At 36.9% G+C, this 23505-nt stretch overlaps 3 protein-coding genes and 1 long non-coding RNA gene across 9 annotated transcripts in view; 2 read left to right on the top strand and 2 right to left on the bottom strand.

The window, feature by feature from the left end:
* LOC116766104 (MOB kinase activator-like 2) overlaps positions 1–4777 on the top strand; it is a 31731-nt gene extending 26954 nt beyond the window's left edge. For 4 of the 6 annotated variants that reach the window (XM_032655768.2, XM_032655770.2, XM_032655764.2 and 1 more), the window contains 4 exons: positions 1633–1790; positions 3197–3418; positions 3694–3890; positions 4290–4777. In XM_032655768.2, the coding sequence (XP_032511659.2) occupies positions 1633–1790; positions 3197–3418; positions 3694–3890; positions 4290–4436 (724 nt within the window). In that variant the 3' untranslated portion in view covers positions 4437–4777. The other 2 variants (XM_032655766.2, XM_032655767.2) reach the window with 2 other exon arrangements.
* A 4512-nt stretch (positions 4778–9289) lies between these two features.
* Positions 9290–15590, top strand: LOC116766466 (palmitoyltransferase Hip14). The gene is given in 8 exon segments (XM_032656312.2): positions 9290–9669; positions 11510–11945; positions 12012–12179; positions 12258–12420; positions 12423–12457; positions 12533–12694; positions 12849–13014; positions 13361–15590. Coding segments are annotated over 8 exon segments (1839 nt in total). The 5' UTR covers positions 9290–9418; the 3' UTR covers positions 13819–15590.
* On the bottom strand, positions 9701–11513 carry LOC133319242 (uncharacterized). Its single transcript, XR_009752922.1, has 2 exons — positions 9963–11513; positions 9701–9917 (listed from the first exon to the last, which is right to left on the bottom strand). It is a non-coding gene; the product is annotated as an uncharacterized LOC133319242 (long non-coding RNA).
* Positions 15591–15855: 265 nt separating the features above from the next.
* On the bottom strand, positions 15856–23163 carry LOC116766465 (97 kDa heat shock protein). The gene is given in 16 exon segments (XM_061522939.1): positions 15856–17203; positions 17519–17687; positions 18033–18138; positions 18141–18174; positions 18307–18516; positions 18708–18842; positions 19322–19644; positions 19721–19838; positions 20089–20235; positions 20450–20568; positions 20692–20894; positions 21211–21365; positions 21493–21629; positions 21867–22008; positions 22201–22441; positions 22850–23163. Coding segments are annotated over 16 exon segments (2481 nt in total). The 5' UTR covers positions 22966–23163; the 3' UTR covers positions 15856–17077.
* Between the last annotated feature and the right edge of the window lie 342 nt (positions 23164–23505).

Genomic DNA, 23505 nt, shown 5'->3' on the forward strand with positions numbered 1-23505 from the left:
GTCTGTTATTGTATCTTTTTGGTTTGGAATATAATTTTTTACACTGGATTATTATTTCTTTGGTTTGTGATGACTTTATCATTGACATTTGGTGCGGTATGAATGTCGATTTGTGGGCGATAAGCGCGGGCGCCGCGTCGCGGGGACTAGTTTAATCGTGTCGAGGGGCGAGGGCGGAGGGGTGCGGGTCAGTTCGTAGTCGGTCGTCGCTCGGTACCTGCTGACCAATCGTCAGTCGTTGCCGTCATGTGTCACGCGGTAGTTCTAGGAGTGCTATTCTCGCTACCGTCATATCTTTACTCTTCGGTGCCTTTCAGGTGAGCCCCGAGAGCGCCGATCATTAAAAACAGAACTGATGTAACCCTTCGACCAAACTTTGGTATTCACTGGACTCTTGGTCGGACATACAATATACATTTATTTGTAGAGCAGGATATTTGCTGCTGAACTTTTTTGTGTCTTTGTCGACATATAGTGTCCATCAACGATAAGATTATATCGATGTTATGAAATTCATGTATCATAGCATGTCAATGTATGTTCATCATTGTGATGTTTAATGTGCAAAATTAAAAGCTTCGTGTGTGTTGTGTACAAGATGAGTCATTCGTAAAAGCTATTAATGCATCTGTGATCGCTCCGACCTATTTTATATGATCTCTCGTGACCGTTCTGTTTGTTGGGACTTGTTCCTCACCTGACCCCGTCTTCCGTGTGTCCACCCCTCATTGTCTCGGCCTCTGTGTAACGTCACTAAAGGTAGTGAGAGCGCGGCCTTGGACGAGCTGTGTCAAAAGCACTATTGATTTCCTGCTGTCGAAGGGCGTTAGCGCTGGTGAACGGTTACACCTCGTGGCCCATGGACCAATCTCGGCTATGGGTCGCTGTTTAGAAATGCTGGTGCTGTGGCTATCTGTGTTTTTGGATGTGTTTTGGAAGTTAGTATTCCGAAATTGTAGCTCACTAATACGGCCAATTTTAACTTGCTTCTATATCTCTTGCACTCTATGGCTGCGAAATAAACCTTTGCACTCAAAAAATATTACACTATTTCATTTACTTTTTAAACCATTCTGAATTTGCACGGACGTACGCGGATATTGAATACATGTGAAGCTTTACTACGATTTATCTGTTAATTGAAGTACAAATGACAGTTTTCAATATGACGTCAATGTGAGACCGTTGATATAGTTATAATAATTTTTATATAAGATCTTTAAAAAATGGTGCTGTTCGAAGAATAATATATATAGATGACATCAATACACTATTTTCCATTTGCTTATATGGTTCACTCATTCAAATAGGCGTCTTTGAGATGCTGCTATTTTCGGCATCTGCACATGTGCAATGTTTATAGCGGGCCATATCCATCTGTTGGCCTTCAATAGTCTTCCTTAAATCGGACTGTGGAGCATAAACAACAGATATATTATAACGTTTCTTCACACCGAATATGTCTAGTATTGCTTTACTTTAAAGGCGAGTTAATCGTACTGCAGTTTAAGATTGGACCATATAACAACACTTTTCATTCTCGGTATACTTAATGGGCTCCGATAGGCTGAAGATGATGATGATACTTTTTGATCATAAGATAATGAGTTAATTGTAATGTTTGTATTCTAGGAAGGCGCGGCGTAAGGAGCGCGAGGGTGAGGGCACGGGTGATCCCAAGCTATACTTGCAGGAGGCACTGCTTGAGCGCAAGCTACCCGAGCTGGACATGCGCCAGCTGGTCGAGCTGCCCCATGGCCTCGACTACAACGAGTGGCTCGCCTCGCACAGTGAGTATATACATACGTACACACAAACTTGATCACTCACACATACACACGCAAGCACACTATATAACGCACACCTCGTGATTTGATGTTTTGTAACAAGGTTAGTTATGGTTTATATAAACATAATTTATTTATCGTATGATAAAATTATAGAATATTTAAAAAGTAAATAAACCTGCTTAGTCTAATTACTTAATATGTAGAACAATAACGAAAGAGGGCAGGTATCAATTAAAGTAATTAAACATAATTTTAAAACCGTTTAAAAGTAATTACGTACATAAAAAACTTGTCTTATCATAAAGTATTGGAACAATAAATATACATATTTTGAAAGATATATTAAATAAATATTATTGAATAAATTAAAATACTTATAAATATTTATGATATAATTTTGTTAATATTATGTTACTTTGCCACTTACGTATATAAACAAGTTTTAACTAACAACAGTGAATTTAAATTACATATTTATAACTTATAAAATGTTAATACCGAAATCTTATCCAAACGCCGTATCTGACTATCTGCCATACATATCTGATGCCAATAAAATATGATTGTCATGCTTTACACCCTTATCAAATCTATTTTTTTCTGACTCATATTAGTAAAAAATGTGTAAAATTTTGTCATCCCTTGCCCTCTGTTGGAATTTAGAAGGTACATGCGTATCTATACATGAAAAAAAAAATGAAATGTATCGTAGGATAAATATTTTGTCGAGCGACGGTGACGTTGGCAGACGAGGCGGGCTATCGCGTCTAAAATAAGGCGAGTAAACAACATCCCGCGGAACGTTGTAATAAACAGTTTTATACGTATAGTTAAAAACGCCAGCAATCTGTTAACTTGAATCGTGATCAATATCGCTGAAAGGAAATGTTTCGACAAAAGGTCGCGTCTGTCTGTCGTCACGGTTCACAACTCCGGTGAAAGAGTACTTCGACTCGCTATCCAAGCGTGTAAAATATAATAACCCTTTAAATAGTTCAAGATTTTCTCTATAGGAACACGTTTTTATAAAACGATATTTTTTTAGTATTTGTATCGCTTATATTTGAATACATTTTTTTAACGAATATAATTGTATGTGCGGTCGGATTTAAAATAAAAAATGTTATCCAGTACACGTTAGTTACAAACGAAAATATTTTTACTTAAAATATCATCCGTTTTTGGCACCGCCACCATTATTTTTTCTCATGTAAGTGTAACCTAAAAATAAATATTCCTTACACATACTTTATGTATAATTATCCAACTGTAAAGCTGTTTGAATAGTTCATTGCTCTGGCAATAATTGCAAACTGTATAAATTGCGATCAGCTTCATAAGAATGTTCACCTGTGACTAAACCTTATTTTGCTAAACGTATAATTAACTTGTGTCGTTGTTTACAGCACTGGCGCTATTCGACCACGTGAACTTGCTTTACGGCACTGTATCAGAGTTCTGTACCCCGGCGACGTGTCCCGACATGACGGGTCCCGGGGGGAGGACGTACGCCTGGTACGACGAGCGCGGCAAGAAGTCGCGTGTCGCCGCACCGCAGTACGTCGACTACGTCATGACATACACCCAGAAGACGGTTAACGATGAAACGGTTTTTCCTACTAAATATGGTGAGAAAATGTCCTTTGGTATTTGTTGGGTTTCGTAGCCGTGCTTCGTTAAATGATTCTATCGCTTGTACTGTCATGGCTTTGTCTGCTTCCTCTCTATTCCAAATTTTTCGTTTTCTTCCAACTTGATTTGATTTCCAGCCAGATTTGCTTTTATTTATTAAACATTTACAGATGTCTCGTTTCCTTTGTGGGCCATATATATTAAAAGTTGACACATCCGATACTAAACAAGCAAAAAGGATCGTAGCTAAAGCGAATTCAATCCTTTTCAGCGAACGAGTTTCCAGCGCAGTTCGAGGCGGTAGTGCGGCGAGTGGTACGACTGTTGTTCCACGTGGTGGCACACATGTACGCGTCACACTTCCGCGAGCTGGCGCTGTTGAGGCTTCACGCCCACCTTCACCTCACCTTCGCTCACCTCACGGCGCTGCATCGCCGGTACGCACTGCTCGACCACAAGGAGACCGAGGTAAACACTGTTACTCATGGACTAAGACTACATGAAGGAAACAATTTTTTTCCAATTTTTTTTGCTTTCTTTTAAGGGTCAATAAAATTAAATGAAAGGTGCTTTAAAATATGTTTAGATATCTCTCGTGCTATGGCCTACTACTACAAAAAATACTAAATCTAAAATTGTTTAATTTCCATCAGTACAAAATAGGATAGTCATATGAATTAAGTTTACTGCAATTGAAATAATCCTCATTCTAAGTATTGCGCTTTCTTCCTCGTGGTCTCCTCCCACTATTTCTTAGAAAGATTCATCTCAATATATATTCGAAACAATCTTGCTGGACACCAAATGAATACTACTGTAACGATTTAAAGATTCAATTGTAAAGCTTAAAATTTTATTTGACCGTAGGTTCTACGCGACCTGGAGGTGGCTCTCCGTCTGTCCGAGCCCGCCGGTAGTGCTGGCAGTGCGTCGGGTGCTGGGAGCGAGGCCGCCGAGGATTCCTCACCACGCCGCCGCTCGCCGGTGGTGACGCAGCCCCTGGCTTCGGCGTGACCGTTGGAGACCGCTGTGCTCCGCCCGCCCGCCCCCGCCCCGCCCCCGCTGTGCCGCGAGCCCCGAGCCTGACACTCACCAGCTCACTCATGACCCCGCCGCTCAGCCAGCGCCCGCGTCGCACGTTACGGTACGAGCCGAATAAATATCGTAAAATGCCTTCCGCGACTCGTCCGGGTAGTTGAAGCGCGTAAGTTTCGTAAGTTGAAGATTGTTAACTCTATTGTAAATATTTCAATCTGTTAAGTAGTTTTAGGTGATTACGATTAGTTTATAAATTTGTGATTGCTTTGGTTGTAAATAAAAGTGATATTTGTTTAACTAATAAACTGAAAGCTTTATATGATTGTTTAATTTTACTACTTTTTATTAAACCCCGAGTCCTAAGTGTCTGATGGTACTTATCACTTATATAAGTACATATTATTTACATTGATAACAAAATTTAGACTTAAATTAATCATAACGCAAGTTAAATTAAACACAAACATTAATATGTACTTAAATAAGTTATGCTCTCTCATAAAATATCAAAAATCATTGCTCGGTTACAGCCGGTAATGTCTTGGAGGTTTTTTTACTCTAACAGGAATAGACCCCGCCTTAATTTCGGTTAGAGTAACAGTTATCCGAAAAGCGAATCTATCTATTAGCTCTTCGGTTTCTTTACGACGTAACAAAATTATCTCTGGCCAGGAATATTGTTCTTAGCCTGTGAAAATAGGTTTTTCACATATGTCCTTATACATATTTCACCTGACAGCTATTGTGGTAATGAGAGTCGTGCTGTAAATTTTAAATACAATCAGTGATTTCGTTTTCTTGATTCAGTGTTTTAGTCCTGAAAAAAAGGTAATTAACAAAAAAATTAATATTTTTTATCTCATATCTTCAATTGTCTTCAATTTTCCATTGCTTTGTATATTCATATTATATAAATGCACACTTATAATATTATTTCAGTAAGAAAATGGATAATATAAAAATCAGTTAATTTCAAGAGACGCAAAAATGTCATTGTAGATTGCTGTGTGTCACAATTAAAGTAATTAATTTCAAACCAAACTTGCTAACGACGAGTCGAATTCTCGATAAAAAAAATATTTACAATATAACTTTATTGGTTTTTAATTATAAATTACTATCGACTTAAAGGTCGTATACTAAGCAGAGTTAAGGGCTTCAACAAAACTTTTGTTAGTGTATACGGTGAACTACTTCTTCGTCAGACCAATCTGGGGAAGAAGATTACATTTTTTTCCATCAAGCACTAGATTTGCCACTATTACGCTGTTAGTGCTGAGAGGGAGCTGGCTGGACTGATGTGTTTGGAATTTCCAAATGATAAAGTTTTAAACCCGCCACGATTTTTCGCTGTTACCTGTGTTCGACAATAAACATAGGGCAAGGAGCAAGGCCCATTTTGAAGATGTCGCTAAATTAACCTTTTAATCACTGATTGGATTAATTCGTCAATTATTTACGCGGCCATTTGACCGAGTTCCCATATTCACGACCAAATATCACGAAAAGTTTCATCGGTTTTTTTTTATTTATAACAATTGACGATTGTGATTCATAAATAATGCAAAATTAACTTTTTTCCTAAAAAAAAATTGTTTAGGAATTCTTTGAAAAGACTTTTAAATAAGGTAGTGAGTCACCGATTGACTGGCTACATATTAAGACATAAGTATTTTTAAATTGTGCAGCGGAACGCTCAGAGAAAGACGATTGGCTCTGACGTCATAGAAGAGTGGGTTTGTCCACCAGCGCTGTCTGTGCGTCCATTTTCATATTCCTGTTCTGGAAGATCCGTGTAGTGTGTGTATTATAATTCATCATGAATACTACTTATTAACTTACCAATTTACGGAATTTGCTACAGATTAATAAAAAGAATTAAGTATTGTAAATCCCTATTCGTTGTAGGTATTTATCTTTGACTCACCTTGCCGGGCGCTGGAGGCATGACAAGTAATTTGAAGACGGTTGTTTAAAGGGTTAAAGAAGACTGACACTGCCTGTCGGAAGAAGAGACTTGCCTTTAACTAGAAACTGTTTCTCTATTGAAATTGCTTTGTCAAACAGGCACATAATATAAACTATCCCCTCATGTAAAATAAAATTTATTTTAATAAATAATCATAAAGCCCCAAAAGAATATTATTTCCTGATGCCTAGCGTATATAAAAATAGTAATATAAATTACCTAAAACAATCTCAGTGCTTTGAAAGATTTGTGGATTACTGAACCGAGTCAGAATTGACTCAGTTTGCCAAAGTAAATATAAAATACTCAAACGTATTTACTATTTACTTTAAACCATAAACTAGAACACAAAACTATTGTCCTTAGACGGTAGCAGACGATAAATCTTTTCTGTCATGATACTATTTCATTTATTTTTTATGTTTATATAAAAACTCAACCTATTGCTTATTGTACACGACGAACCTTTTGCTCTGTAGAGTGTAGACAAACAAAATTAAATATCTTTATTGGGTGTGTCGGTGAGGATGAATGTTCATATATTCTAATCATATGTATGAGTAATAAAAACTTATAATCTTGTTCAAGTAGAGAATTAATTTGATTGGTCTTTGAATTTTTTGATCTGATATTGTTGAGCTAGAATAAACAGCTAGTGTTTTTAAACTTATTGAAATGTACAATTTTATAAAATTTTAAAAAACCCTCACGAATTAATTGTCATTTAAAAATTATACTGGCATACGTGAGAAACTTCAATATCATTACGGGCAGTGGCGTGCACAGAGATTTGGAATAGGGTAAGCAGAATATGTTTGAAAAAAAATCCAATTTTCATCATAATTTCCTCCTCTATGCCTTTGATAACAATGAGATCTTTCGCAAGTATTCATTAACATGAAACTAATATTTCCGGATTACTACGAGTAATTTATTATTTTAACGGGGAAAAGAGATGTCTGCCGTGATCACGGTTGCTGCAAAGTAACCGAAACGTCGGAGTATGTAGTTTTTAAAATAATAAAATACGCCAAGTAATCCGAAAATCTTACTTTCGTTCAAACATTGATAATATTCGTGCATAAAGTGACAGCAGTCCGATCAGAACGAACATCTCTATATATTTTATGAATCTCTCAACTATCTCTGAGCGACGGAAGTAGCTTAAAATGATTATGATTTAAATCGGAATATCCAGTGGAGATCCAAAAATTCTTATTATTATTATTTGAAAACAACAAGCGAGGAAAACAAAATAACTTATTTGTGTGTACGCAACCTGCTAGCTCATTAGAACTATCATAAATCATAATACTTTTTATTAAAACGAACAACATTGCCTTTCTTTTAGTTCAGTCTCAACTGGTCACACACCTTCCCGACAATTTTGAAAATCTACTCGTAATTAATTTCGATGAACACACATCACCAGCACAGAGCACACAGTTACAATTTTCCATAATTCGTTTATAAATTAATGCACTGTTTACTAATTAACTAATTAAAACTTATTCACTTGCGCTTAGAAAGACAAACGACAATATTCAATAATAATAAAATGGCGAAAAAAATATATGAACAATTTACCGACCAATTACTAATCAGAGAGACCCGTTTCATTTGACAATTAAACTTTCTACGACATTTTAAGCGATTAAAAGGATGCAGTGCTTCTCGAATACAACCCATGCATAGGTTTTTGCACACACACATGCAAACATTTTCTCATACAACACGAAAATTTTCGACCGTCTTTGAGAATTTTTGTATGGGCAATAAGCATCAAGTAGTTGTGCATATCGCCGCTCTGGCTGCATAGCGGCGCTAGCAGTTAGCAGTGGCCGATCGAAAATGTTTCGTTTTTACATTGATAGATAGTACTTTTAACAAATCGTGAATCAAATGTGTGTAAACATTTGTATTTCGTAATGTATGTATGTAAGTAAGAATTAAAGAGTATAAGTTTAGTTGTTTTATGGGTATGGTATGCAGTGCTTATTTGCATCATTCACACCATTTTGGAAAATACCTTATACTCTTACAAAGCTGGAACGATATTAATAAAACATAGTTAAGAGTTACCAAGGAAACTGTCTTTCAAATGGAATAGCCGTCTAGAAATTGGTCGATACCTTTGGGAGCTACAATGAAACAGACAGATACACGCATATATACAAACATCGACCTCAAACTTCTAAAAAACCCCTTTTTGTTCGAGGGTTAAAAAGTACATATAATGGCCAAACAACATAAAACCTCTCCTATAAGTCTTTTCATTAATAAAAAAGTTGATGGTGACTCACCCGACGCACCCGAGATATTTAAGGACAAATTATTCTCCACATTACTAAATTATATTCTATCACCAGATATATAAGAGAAGATTTATAATCAGATAACAATAAAACACGAATAGACGTAATTTTTTTAATTTAATGTTCATCATCATCATATTTTTCCTGATATTAACTACAAACAAACTGCACTATAGAAATTAAAACATGGAAAAAATATTTCTGATCGAGTGATACTTAATAAAAAAAATGATATCAAAAAAAAAATATCAGTCTCAGGACAAAGCAGCTTAATATATGAGAAAAATATAATTACACTAGTCAATCAAGACCAAAATCTTTTTTAACTTCAAACATTGTTTTTTGGTTGAAATATGTAAAGGCCTGACGGACTAGCTAGAAAATAAATAGTTACAGTTTTAATGTTTATGTACAATATATTTAATTATAATACAAATAAGATTTATTGGTGTGATTATTTTATGAAATTCATATACAAACATTGCATTGATCTATCTTCATACAAAACGTTATTTTGAACGCACCCATAAAACAAATGTCAATAAATCGCTTTGACACCAGATTCTTTTCGCTATCGTAAAGAAGACTTCCGTTCATAGTAGCTTGAGGGCTTATGTTTGTATTTTTTTTTAGATTTGTGATCATGTTAAAATCCAAAGAGAAACCGTGAGAAAATGTACGATAGTACGTGTGGCGCTGCCGCCACAGGACAGTGTGGTAAATCTCAGCGCGAAGGGGACGGACCTCCGACGCGAGAGCCTCCGCCGGCTCCTCTTGAACGAGATTACAGCGGTTTTGATATCGTAAAGGCAACCCAATATGGTGCCTTCTCCAGAGTCAAGGAGCTGGTTGAAGCCGGCTGGGACGTGAACCAACCAGACCATGAAACAGTCACTCTTTTACACTGGGCTGCTATCAATAACAGGTAGGATATAAATTAATGAAACAAAAGCATCTTATACTGTAAAAAATTTAACAATAAATGTCTACTTCAAACTGATTTGATTGCATTACTTTTGATTCTGACAAAAGTATGTTACAAAGAGTCTACTTAGTGCTGCTAATATTTACCAAAACAGTATTAAACATGATTTATTATGAATAAACGAAACATTGTGTGAGAATTTAGTGATAGGTTAAGATATTGTTTATTACCTGTTTTGTTTACTAAACCTAAAAATAATGAGATCTAAGATTTTCGCAAGTATTCATTTAAACCTAAAAATGTTACTGATTATTATTATTATTATTGAAAATATCTTATCCTGGCTTATACAATTGTTTTTTACCTAGAAGAGATTGAGTTTCAACTTAAAAACTGTAAATAAGTAAACCATAATTGTTCTATATGTGCTAATAGTACAAATGGCATTAAGTGGAAAAAATATTCACTTTAAAAATGTTTGGTGAATTTTGTTGTATTAGATATTTTTTCTCTGATGTTTTTTTGCATTACTATGATGTTTAGTATTTTATTTTGATGACAGCAGATGGAAAGAAGCATTCAATAACATAAGAAATCATGACAGAAATTCATATAGCATATCATCGGGGATAGTGCAAGTCCTCATACCTAATGTTGAATGACACCGCATATCTGCACTAGAAGCACCTTCTCAGACCAAGGATGAAACTTCATAATTTTCTAAATTTAATGACTTTTAAGGTCATTTTTCACAATGAGTAATTATTCGTGTGATTAATTTTTTACTCATTTTGAAATTACCTAAAAATCTTTAAATTGAGAACATTATTAGTTATAACTTTGCTCTGTAAGGCTGCTTCTATTGCAAATATGCAGTATTATCCAATGCTAGCTACACAGAATTGTATTATCCCCGAGGATGTGGAAGAAACTTTGGTAGAAGTAAATTCCAAAAAATCTCTAGTAACAATATAAATAGCAGAATATATATTCATATAGACGATACATCTAACCCAAGTTATCTTCTGTAACACCACTATTAGTTCTCTAAATAAAGTAAATTATTAAAAAAACACATTTGAGCAAACAAATGAAGCTTCTTGCCTTCTTTTCTTCAAGTTTCAGACAACATAAAAAAGTTGCTATGTATCTTAAGTGTGCTTTGTAATTTTGTTAATACTGTCTTGTGTAATATTTATCACTATATTATAAGGGCAGTGCACAGTTTTATTATTGTAAGGTCTGCATTTTTGTACAATTTAAGTATAGACAAAAAAATTATTAACACATCTGTACCTTAAAACACCCTAAAAATTGTGTACCTCTGTATTTTTAATAAAATCTGTTGTCCCAGCTAGCTGACAACAGATTGCTGTAATCATACAAGTTTTGTAGGTGCTATCAATATTGGATTTCAACAGAGTGATGTTTATCACATTGATAAAGTCAAAAAGACGTAAAATTTAATCTTAAATGATCGAATTTCAATTTACTGTGGTAAATGATTTGAAAAATCTCAGTACCTTTTTTATTGGCATTACTATTGCACAATACTATTGAATGTGTGTTACAACTAATCAACAATAAAGAATTCAATCACTCAAATGATTACAATGACTTCATTCCAATCTCAAGGAACCACCCGAAATATATATATTTTTTATTCTTTTATGTCATGTTGTGGTGATAACTTAAATTTTAATTCAATTTGATGTTTAAAGAAAATTTCTTAATAAAGTATTGCCACGCAAAATTTAATGCTAACCACCGATCACGCTTATTGTCAGGGGTTAGTAAGAGCCACACAAATCTATACTAATTTTGTAAATTCTGTGTCCAGACGCGAGATCATTGAGTATCTTCTATCAAAGGGAGCGAAGGTAGATGCCATCGGTGGCGAGCTCCAATCGACGCCGCTCCACTGGTCCACACGGCAAGGTCATTTGGAAGCTACTGTCGCTTTGATTAGGGCGGGCGGAGATCCGTCTCTTAGAGATGCCGAAGGTTGCGGCTGCCTGCATTTGGCAGCGCAATTCGGTCATACAGCTGTCGTGGCTTACTTGGTGGCACGAGGGGTGCCTCCGGACGCGCCCGACGCGGGCGGGATGACGCCGCTCATGTGGGCCAGCTGGAAGGTTTGCGCTGTGGACCCGACCAGGCTTCTGCTAACCCTGGGCGCCTCCCCTCAACCAGCGGACCATGCGCACGGCAACACGGCGCTTCATTGGGCAATCCTGGCCAGAAACGCCACCGCCATATCTACACTTATCCTCTATGTAAGTTTATTTATAATTAAATTTATCATAATTTTGATCTGTTCATAATTCATATCTCCTCCACAGGGAAATGCAAGTTTGGATGTACCCAACCTAAGAGGTGTGACGCCTTTAACTATGTTGAAGAGTAACACTGATTCGCTGTGGGTCGGCGCCAAAGTAGCCGATAAAATAAAGGAACAAACCGCTGCCTCTTCAAAGAGAAATATCTTCCGCAGATTAGCATATGACAAAGTAAGCATTTCACAGCTGAATATAGATTACTATATAGTTTTGTTTGTGTAATTAATGTTATTTCTGATTGTATTCCAGAAGTTTCGATGGTGGTGCGTCATCAGTATACCATTCCTGGCTTTTTACGCTACCGGCCTGGTCCTCGAGATGGACGCCCTCTACTTACTGAAGGGTTTCCTGCTCGTCTGTTTTTACGCACTACTACACTTCTTCACCAATGCACTATTTGACGACGATCTCAAAATATATTCCCGTTAAGTGTATACCTGGCAACAAAGGTTGGTTCGTCTTTGAACAGCGGCTTAATGTTATTTTAGAAGTACCATAAGATTATTATTTATTTCTGTTTGCAGGTGTGGTTCTATATAACGTGGGTGGTGATGATAGCGCCGGTGGTAGGTGGTGGTGAGACGGTGGCCTTCCTTCTGTGCTCGATGTCTCTGTGGTACACATTCCTTCGTTCGTGGCGTAGCGATCCAGGCGTCATCTGCGCCTCGCGAGCTGAAAAGATGAGAGTGAGTCTTAAATTCCTTGCATTTATTAAAACTCAGACCTTATGTAAACCTCGAACACACGCCTCCTGCTAATGGATCTCCACCTATCCTCAGTCAGTAAAACGACCATTTCATCTCTTACTAATGTCCCCTACCAACGTTTTTCATTCTGCAGACTATAATCGAGTTATCCGAGCGTGGCGGCGGCGGTGGGTTCGAGCCGGCTCGTTTCTGTTCCGCGTGTCTCCTCCGTCGTCCGCTTCGCTCTAAGCACTGTTCGGTCTGTAACCGCTGCGTCGCCAAATTCGACCACCACTGCCCGTGGGTTGCTAATTGCATCGGTACGTAAACGCAATATCCATATAATTTTCAGAGTAATAATTTGATTTCCTGCAATTCATTCTATATTAGATAAACCCTATATAGTAAAAACCAACATTTTATGAATATCTTCCTAAAGAATAAGATATAGCAGTCTATTCCCTCCGTCTCCTCTAAATCGTCTTCAATAACTTTCAACAATCTATTCTACTTCATACATTGTATAAAATCCACAAGATTATTTAAATCATATAATATGTTTTCTTCATAAGGAAATTGAATTTTTTCAAAGTACCTCCTAAATTTTCTGTGAATATTCCCTTCTACTGGACTCGTGTGATAAGTGTATCGTAACTGTGATTGCAGGTGCGAAGAACCACCACTATTTCATCGGTTTCCTGGCCAGCCTGCTGGTGATGTGCGCGTGGATGCTGTGGGGCGCGGCTCAGTACTTCACCTCAGTGTGCGGCGCGGCGTCGGGCGGGACGGTCGTGCTGGTGTGGCTCCAGTGCAGTCCCTGGCTCGCCTGGGTCTCACTGAACGCCGCCTTCCACCTGTTCTGGGTGACCGTGCTGTCGTGCTGCCAGCTGTACCTCGTGGTGTGCCTCGGCATGACCACCAACGAGCAGTTGAACCGCGGCCGCTACAGGCACTTCCAGGCTCGCGGCGGTCGCTCGCCCTTCACGCGCGGTCCCCTCAACAACCTGGCGGACTTCTTCCAGTGCCGGCTGTGCGGCCTGCTGGCCCCTCGGCCTCGCGACTGGTCCGCCGCCGGCCTCGACGACACCGAGCCCATGTTGCCGCGCGACACTCACTACGTCTGAGCGCGGCCCGACGTCGGCGCTGGCACAGAGGTCTGAACCGCTGTTTTCGAAACTTGAACTCCCCCCTTCCCCTCCTTCGCCCCGCCGACGTCCCCTCGCTCTTTGAGAAATCTATCATCGAATTAGTATTAGGATTTCCGACCCCCGGTCCTAGCCTCCGCCGGACCGATCTATCTAGATGTTAATTTATGTAATTTTTATTTCCTTTTAATAGAACTGATGTTACAAATGATGTATACCTCCTAAACCGCTTATTACCGGGTAGATGATTATGAGTTGTATGTGCATGCTGTTGTTAATATAAAGTACAATTTAATACGCTGCGAGTGGTGACGCCGAGCGTCTGTGTGACGTCACAAATGCTCGGAAACCCGTTCACTGCTTATATAAAGCCAGTCAGGATTTTTTTAAATTATAACCCGTGATTTACACTCGCGTACGAGTCGCGAGACGAGGCACGAGCTGAAGCACAAGGTGACAGTTTAAAAAGTCGCTCGAGAGTGTAAATTACCAACGATTCCAGACCCAATGCACTCGTAATAAGAGCGGTAATTGTTCGCCTCGTCGCGAGCGCAAGTGGCGGGTTACATCAAACGTTTTACTTTGTAATGATAATACAATATTTAGTGTAAATAAATATATCATATTCCTTAATAGAATTCATCTCTCGCTAGTTCGCTGTACATACGTTAAACGCTACTTAGATAGCCCTTTTGTGTATTTACAAATTGTTAATATATTTTGCAGGGTGTGCTGCGCATGTTTGTAAATCGTAAAGACGTTAGTTTTGTATAATTTTACTAGTAGTTATATATTTAACCGCTAATGTTTTTATATTCCGTTGAACAAAGATAAGTTTCCAACAAAAGCCTCAGAGTAGATGTAGCTGTGTGCGTGTGTGAGCGATGGTAAGTGTTGTATAGTTTTGTTTATTGAGTTTGTATTTATAGAACAAATTTCAGTTTAAAGCCAAACACGACTTCATTGAATCCTTAGATTGAAAATTGCAGCTCGTATTCGTTAGAATTGCATCGTCACTTTACAATTTTTTATTTTATTTTATGATCGTGCTCATTATTTTTCCTTATTTTAAGAAATTAACTTCTTTGGTAATTGTTATTTCTAACAAAATTAAATAGATATTTACTTTTACAACAACTCGCCCACCTTAGTCCTTATATATTTTTAATGGGTTATATTTTTTTATAGTTGTCTGTGAGTATTAGCTTTTCTATTTTAGTTTCGGATGTAAATATATTAAGTTTTCTCACAAATATCAACAAATCTATATTTAACTACCTAACTAGATATGCTTCATATCAATTTATATCTGACAAAAGATTCTAAATATTCCTGTTTTTATTGACTTTATATAACTCTTTGCCTGAAGGTATTCACGTTAGGGGGCAAAGAAATCTTGGCAGTTTTAATCGAATAAATCTTAATTTTCTTTACATTGTTTCCTTTTTATCTTTTAGGAACTGTAATTAGATATTCGTATTAATTATTAAACAAACATTTTTATAGTATAGATGTACACAAAATTATATTTTTTAACGTACAAAGTAATCTTTTTACTAACATTCAAACGGTCTTTGTAAATGAATAGGAAATCATGTTTTTATAATTTAAACCGGTACGTTAACTACTGGCAAGGTTTGTTTGGTGCTTAACTTTGAGAATATTATACTATTGTGAAGGTCAATAACATATTATATGTATTATTAAATGATACCAAATGCATTTTAACTAATTAAAGAAATTTAAACTTATCTTTTTTTTATTTCGACAATTGTTTACCTGAATAATGTGTACTACCCTGAGTGGGGCAAGAGGAAGTGTCAGACTCCTACCGACTAAAAACCCTCCGTACCTTCACCTCTTCCGAGCCAGGCCGAGGTACAAAAAAAAGACGGAGGTCATCCTGAATCTAAAGAGCCCACTCATCAATTATTAGGAACGCTTTGAATTGTTTTAAATACATTGCATCAATATTGTTACAAATTTATCTTGTTGTTGGGAGGAAGTAAAACCCACTTTGTTAAATCATCCTTTACTAAGCTTTAACAGAATGCACATATTATGTATTATTACAATGGTTCAACCATCAATTTCAAATACACTATGCTGGCCGTGACAGTGTGGCCGTAACAGAGCCCGTAAGCTGAACAACTTTACGTGTATTTCTATATCTGTAAATACTTTTGTAACGTCACATGTCCGCTAGGCCTGCGCACGAGACTAAAATGACAATTAGCTATTAGAATTTATCAGTGAAAACCGAACAAAACAGTATTTAGCGATAAAAAAAAATAGCTAGACGTGGTTACAGACCAGTTAATTTGTTTACATTTTCAGTGTTGTGGAATGTTACTACATTTTTCCTTCTAGTCGATATACTGATGAAGTGCCAACCAGTGAGTATGTCAATGATAAAGCCTTAAAAAACCTATCACACAGCGCGAAAGCAACTATTTTTTATTTGAGTGCATGAATGAATTTAATTATTATCAAAACAGGTAATTTAGATATCCTATCTAATTAAGAACTATTATTGTGAGTTATTCCTTACTGATACATGCCGGGCGCTGCAGGGCAATCCTATAACAGAAACTCGTTTTGTAATAATTTACTAATTATAAAAACTAAACTAGGGACCCGATTATGAGAGCAAGCACTTGAAATGTTCGTGTCGCTCATTCAGTTAATAATTTATTCGTAGTTTATCACATTCAAAAAGTGCAGGAAGTTACAAATAATACAGACAGTACAACCGATATATATAAAATTAATACTATTCAGAGTTACTACAATAGAAATGCACTATTATATATAAATATAAAAGATAAACAAAATACATATGTAACAACACAGGTGTGATGCATGTGTGTTCGCACCTGTGGACTGAACACTGCTGACAACACAGGGAGCGGATTCCTAATAACAATTCGAGACAACCAATCCTTGAAGCTGCTAATCGTAATACAATCCAGTAAATCCGATCATGAACACACAGACGTATAATTTCAGAAGATTCAACAACAATTTGTCACAAAAGAAATTAATAGTTCACGGATACAGATACATAATAAAATTATTAATATTAACACATTAGAGATTTGTATTGCTTACATTAAATGTGAGTTATTCAAATGCAAAAACATCATGTAAAAGTTTATTTCACGGGTGAATTTTTATTATTAAAAGCCAAATGATTCCAGTACACTGTACACAATGAAGGTTACTATGCGTGTGTTTCTCATTCCACATCCATCTGTTCCTGGTTGGGTTCAGGCTGCCCGTCCCCGGTGGGGTTGGCCGGCGGCGGAGTCTTCTCTTTAGGTTTCGGCTTATTGAGGATCGGGTTGACGATGCTCTCGAAATTCTACAACGAACAATATAAACACATTAATATACATATTAAATATTAATCAATACAGATTTAATTTATCATGAAAGATAAGACATATGTTGGTATAGTTTGAATATTATTATTGACAACAGGTATGTATGTTACAGTCAAATATAGCTATAAAAATATACTACGTTTAAGATAGAGTGAAATCGGGTCAAAACAGGAACACAATTAAAAATTTTCTTTGGAAGGACAAATGTTGTTGACCTAGAGGGTTGAATAGTTGTCCTTAAGAGGTGACTGGTTCTGAGAGCTAAAAAATTATGTAAATCTTCATATTGTAACCTGTCTCTCCTGTCTTATTTGTTGAGTGGTGTGTGGTGGTTGCACGTGTCTGGGAGCGTGCGCCAGCGCCCCGCGAGCCGCCTCCAGCCATTGAAGCGCGTTACCGCACGCCTCGCACACCTTCTGTATGTCCGCCTCAGATAGGTGACAATACTTCGCGTCACCAGATCTGTGGAAGTTAAATTCAAATAGAAAATATGTGGTATGCCAGCGAGATCAGAATTCCCCATTGGCCACATTATATGTTACACTTAATTAACATGAAGATAATTATTATATTATAACTGATAATAAGCAGTAATGTCGGGATCATATTGTACTTGATGTCGTGAGGTTTGTAGGTATAATGATCAATTTTTAACAAACTATTATACATTGCTTCGCTTTCAAAAGATTCAACAAAAATTACCGAATTATTTTTGTATTTTTTTTTATTTACATACTACACTTCAGAAATTAATGAAGAAAATATATGTGTACTTTTCAAAGGAGCCGCTTTAGTTATATAACAAACCTGTACAGGTCGATCGCCTTGTTTGTTAGTTGTATCGCCAGAGCGAAGTCGTCCAACGCCCCCGGACGAAGCTCGAACTCCAATCGGCGCTGTTTGATCGGCTCACCTTCCGTTTTAATTCACTGAGTTTGTCACTGTACACCTGAAACACATTTATATTTACAAATCAAGCTAATAAATATTAAATAAGTTTAATTTATTTAAATACGTATTCAGTACAAATTTTGAAGCACTTTCATGTGATCAAAATATAGTACAATGTTGAATGCTCCACCTGTCTGTTCTGATCCTCTCCCTCGTCGTAAAGCCATTGTTCGAGTGCGTCTAGAGTGTTCACCAGCTTGTTCCTTTGATCCTCCGCTACAAAGTCGTGTAGGACTTCGCCCTCTGATAGTTTTCCTCTCAACTCGTAAACGTATTCTTCGAGGGCGTTCCGAGCATCCGCACGCTCCTTCTCCTGACGGTCCTGAGCTTGCATTTTACCCTGAGACAGATACGAATGATAATTTTAAGCTGAAGAAAAGTTTATACCGCGATAAATGATATCGAATTTTTTTAGCTTTTATGGAAGCACCAAGTTCCTACATAGACACTATGCCATATATGGCATTGTTTATGCAAATAACTACAAATTATAAGGAATAGCGATAAAGTATATTATTCTGTCACATTTACCTCTTGTTCCATGTAAGTGTTAAGTTCGTGTTGAGCAAAACCGTGAGTTCGCGACTCGATCGGCAATTCGATTGTTTTCACGAGCACCTTCTTTGTCTTATCCTTGGACTTATCCTTTTTGTCGTCATTGTTATCCTGCAAAATTAACGCGACCAGTTCAATGCATTACGTTATAACAATCCCCACCATCACATCAGAAACGCTATCATGGATTCAAAGTTAATAGCAACATTTCCAGATGTGATGACCCATTTGCACCTATAAACAATAAGCAATAAAAAACAACTTACAGCGGTCACATCACACACAGTGGATGTTCTCGATGGATCAAGTACATTTCGTTAAGGGCCAAAGATAAGCAGAAACATGCGTGGACACAGACAGTATATTGATAAATGCTGCGGAGAATTAATAATTAATGTATTCCCAGAAGATTGTTACTTCATGAAAATACAGTGCAAATGGGGCCTCGGTCGAGGGTGGGGATCAGCAACGTCGTGATGTTTGTTGCTTCGGCCGCTGATGCGAAATGTTTTTGGAACACTCAGGTTAACGTTAGGACACACCGGGGGCAACAAACACCACTGAGATACAAACGCGCTACCGTCACATACCCCGCTGAACCACTGGCCTACTCTCTGTGTCCACGACTGTCTGTGCTGCTCGCCCTCCCCGCCGCCTTCCCTCACCTCTTGGTTGTCCAGGCCGTTCTGTTCCTGCCCGCTGCCGTTCGTCTCCATCGGAGCTTCCTGAGCCTGAGCGTTCTCGTTCGCGTTTTCCATTTCAACGTTTTCGTTCTGAGCCGAGTCCTGTTTCTTTTCCAGCAGGGACGCGGACGCGACGGTTATGATGCCGTGGATGTTGACTCGCACTTTTAGTTTCACTTTTTGTGACTCGCCTTCAGCGGTCGGCTGCACGTCTTTGATGTTCCACTGACCTATTTTTGAGTCGAGTTACTTTTGGGCTGCTCATATAGTCGAAGTTACTATATAACAAACGAGTTTAACACTCACCGATCAGGGTATCGGGGTACGGAACCTGATCCGAATAGTAAGCGCTGACAGAGAAGGGTTCCCGTCGGTAGAACGTAAGCATCTTGGAGAATGGAGCGGCGTGGAAGGCAGGGAAAACCTGAAAATAATTATTATATAATATGACGTATTCAAAGATACGATGATTCAATCAACAGTAACCGACCTTCCCTTTAACATGTACATCCTTGACTTTGCATTTTTAATTATATTATAATAAATTGTTATATAAATAGGAGTGACTTAGACAAAAAAACTTATCAAAAATATCAATTAAAAAAAATATATATATTTATTTAGAATTATATGTTAGTACATACGTTATATGTGTATTTTATTATATTACATACCTCCATATCCCCGTCCTCGCCTCGGGCCGCGTCCCATGCCAGTCGCACGCCGTAAGGTTGAGCGTCGGCCACGCTGAACTCCCGCACGCGGACCGCGGGGCTCAGCATAGCGCACTGGAGCGCGCAGCCACGAGACACCGCCTCGTCCTGATGTTAATATACGAGATAATTATTAATATTTCCTAACCTGGACACAGCAAACTAAACGAATTCCCACAATACATGTACAAACAGATAAATTACCATGTATGTTATCTTGACTTATCATTCATGCAAAAACCACATGTGAAATACAGTAAAATATTCAATATCACATAGTGGTTAGTTTCAGAGGTTGTAGTGTATATTATAAAATTCGTACCTGATTGAGAGTGGTTGAACCTTGCTTTCCAAATACTTGCTCTATCAATGCTTTAACAGCGGGAATTCTAGTGGAACCTCCAACGATCTCCACAGAATGAATATCTTCTGGTCTCAACTCTACAAATAATATCATCATAATTAATTATCAGCTAATCAGTGATCATAGTGTTATATAAGTGAATTATCATTTTTTTCTTAACTATATTATTTGTAATGTTTTTATTATACAATTGTACTCACTAGCATTGTGTAGGATCCCTCTCAAAGTTCTCTCTACTCTGTTAAATGTATCAGCGCAGATCTGTTCCATCTGCTGTCGTTGCATATCACTGGAGACGTCACGCTCTTCCATGAAGCACTCAATGTTCAACGGCAGGCGAGTACTGTTCGCTGACATTTGCTTCTTCAGTTTCTCCACCTCCTGCAGCAGACGCAAAAAGGCTCTGGAAATAAATGACGATTAAGATATTTATATTTTTTTATCGAAATTAAATATCCATAGAAAAAAAATAAACAGAAGAGAGATAACTAACTGAATTGTTTTAAGAATAATTTAATTATTGGTGACAATCGATTCACAAACATTTTTCTTAAATAATGATTAGTATTTATTTTTATGCAAGATAGCATTGCTGAATGAACACTTATGGAAATTTCTTTGTTCTAAAGAACTAATGAAATGTAAATAGACTAGACTTGCAATAACTAAATAGGAATAAAATTTACATTTATTATATCATTTCATTAAACAATACAAACCTCTGATTCTTTCTAGCATCCAACTTCAGCCTGGTTACAAAGTCCTGGCAAAAGTATTCTGCCATGGCCATATCAATATCCCGACCTCCACAGTTAGGGTCTGACGATGTGGCCAGCACACGCAGTTTACCCTTGTTGAATGCACAAGCAGCTACCTGCAATTCAATATTTAAAGTAGAATAGATGATAATTAATATATTTCTAATGCTGTAAACACTATGTGGATTTTTTTAAACATAATTCAAAATGATTATCATAGTAGATGATAAACAACAGATTTACCTGCAGAGCACTATGGCCAAAGTCGACAAACACCACATTCCTGGGCTTATCTTCAGGAGCTGGTAGGTCTTGCTTGTAAATACCATATGCCAAAGCGGTGGCGGTTGTTTCATTCATGAGACGCAGCACATTCAGTCCTATAATACAATTCAATGTATTGATTAACTAAAAGCCAAGGTTACATACTCAGTTTACCATAGACAGATATAGTGAGGCCAAGGTCAACTTGTAAAGCTTAGCTACATAGCCTAGTAGGGACAAAATATAAATCATTTTTACAAATGGTAACCTCAAATTCTAATTGAGAGTCAATATGGCAATTGAAAATATTTATATATCTTTAAATATCAACTACTATTAAAAATGTTCATTACCAGCTATAGCAGCAGCATCTAAAAGAGCAGATCTCTCTGCATTGGTGAAATAACTTGGTACTGATATAACACAATCATTAATTTGGGTTTGAAGTGCTGTGGTCGCACAGTCTTTCAGTTTTGTAAACAGCATTGCTGTAATCTGAAAGAGAACATAACATATGACACATTTTTAAATAAACTCACTGTAGTGTATGTACATAAAATGGTAGAAAATTCAATTTTCTTCAGATGTTAGATAACCAAGAGGTTTAGTTAAGACCTTGAGATAACAAATTTAGTTAAAGTTTGGTTATGAAATTGTGTTACCTATAATTAATAAGTTAATTCTTACTTGTTCTGGGCTAAATAAATTATCTTCACCAAGATAATTAACCCTGATGCCTATGCCACCATCAGGTCTTTGTTCAACTTTGAATGGGAAGTGTTTTAATTCCTTCTGAACATGTGGATCTGAGAATTTTCTACCTAAAAGTCTCTTGAAGCCGAACACAGTGTTTTTCATATTTGTAACCATTTGATTTTTTGCAGCTACTCCTAATATTCGGTTCTTTGGTGAAAAAGCTACACATGATCTGGAAATTGAAATTTGTATTTATGTATATGTGCCAACAAGGGACTAACTCTTAATAAAATCTAAATTAAAAAAAAAACACTATCATTGAATTTCATGCTATTCATAACAATTTTAGGTTTTCTAATAAGAAACAAATTATAACCTCATAGATAATATGTGATGACTGGCAATTGTCAATGTAATTGCTCGTAATGTTAAAATCTTGCGATAAATAAATCAATAACTTTAGATCGACCCATGTTATTATACAGTAGTAACTCAATATTAAAATATAAATAAAAAGAAACCATATAATTAATTTTCTATACTGTACGAGAAGCTGTACACTTTTATTTTGAGATTGTGATTCTCATTATTATTAAGATGAAAAATATGCAAAACACTACACTTTGAAAATAATACTTACGGAGTACCCCTCAGACTGTAGTCGTTAGTTATAGTCTCAATACCACCTGCTTTTGCTACAGCAACATAGCACGATTCATTACCGAAATCGATACCTATAACTGACATCGCGGCCATTCTAGTCCTAAATTATCAGATTAAAAAAACTGAATCCTTAGAAATAGCCTTTTTCAGAACACTCAAACACGTTGTTATAGCCTGACAATTAGTCAGCCTGTCGCAAAAGAACGCCGGTTCTCGCAAATACACGACACAGAACAGTCACTACACAGTCTTGTATTCCTTTTTGTACCCGAATTTTCTAGAAGCACAGACTAATTATAATTCTTAAAAGGTACAGATAATATTAAAAAATTGAAGTTTCTCAGTTCTTCAGCTGCAGCAAAACAGGTACCATAGACCATAGATGAAATTCTTAAGGGTAGATATACATTTCAGCTTTCTGATATCCGAAATATATACAAATTATATTCACTCGATGTGTCATTTGTAACGGTCAAATATATTTATCCGTTTAGTATGCTTAGAAATAATTTATCAAAGTATTTTATTTTCTTTAAAACGTTGTTCAAAGGGTTCCCAATATTTAATTCGCAAGAATTGTTTGAAGAAATAAATGTTCTAACTAAAGATACTGGTACAAGGATTTTTTGAAAC

The sequence above is a fragment of the Danaus plexippus genome, chromosome 15 (assembly GCF_018135715.1).
Source record: "Danaus plexippus chromosome 15, MEX_DaPlex, whole genome shotgun sequence".
Classification (NCBI taxonomy): Eukaryota; Metazoa; Arthropoda; class Insecta; order Lepidoptera; family Nymphalidae; genus Danaus; species Danaus plexippus.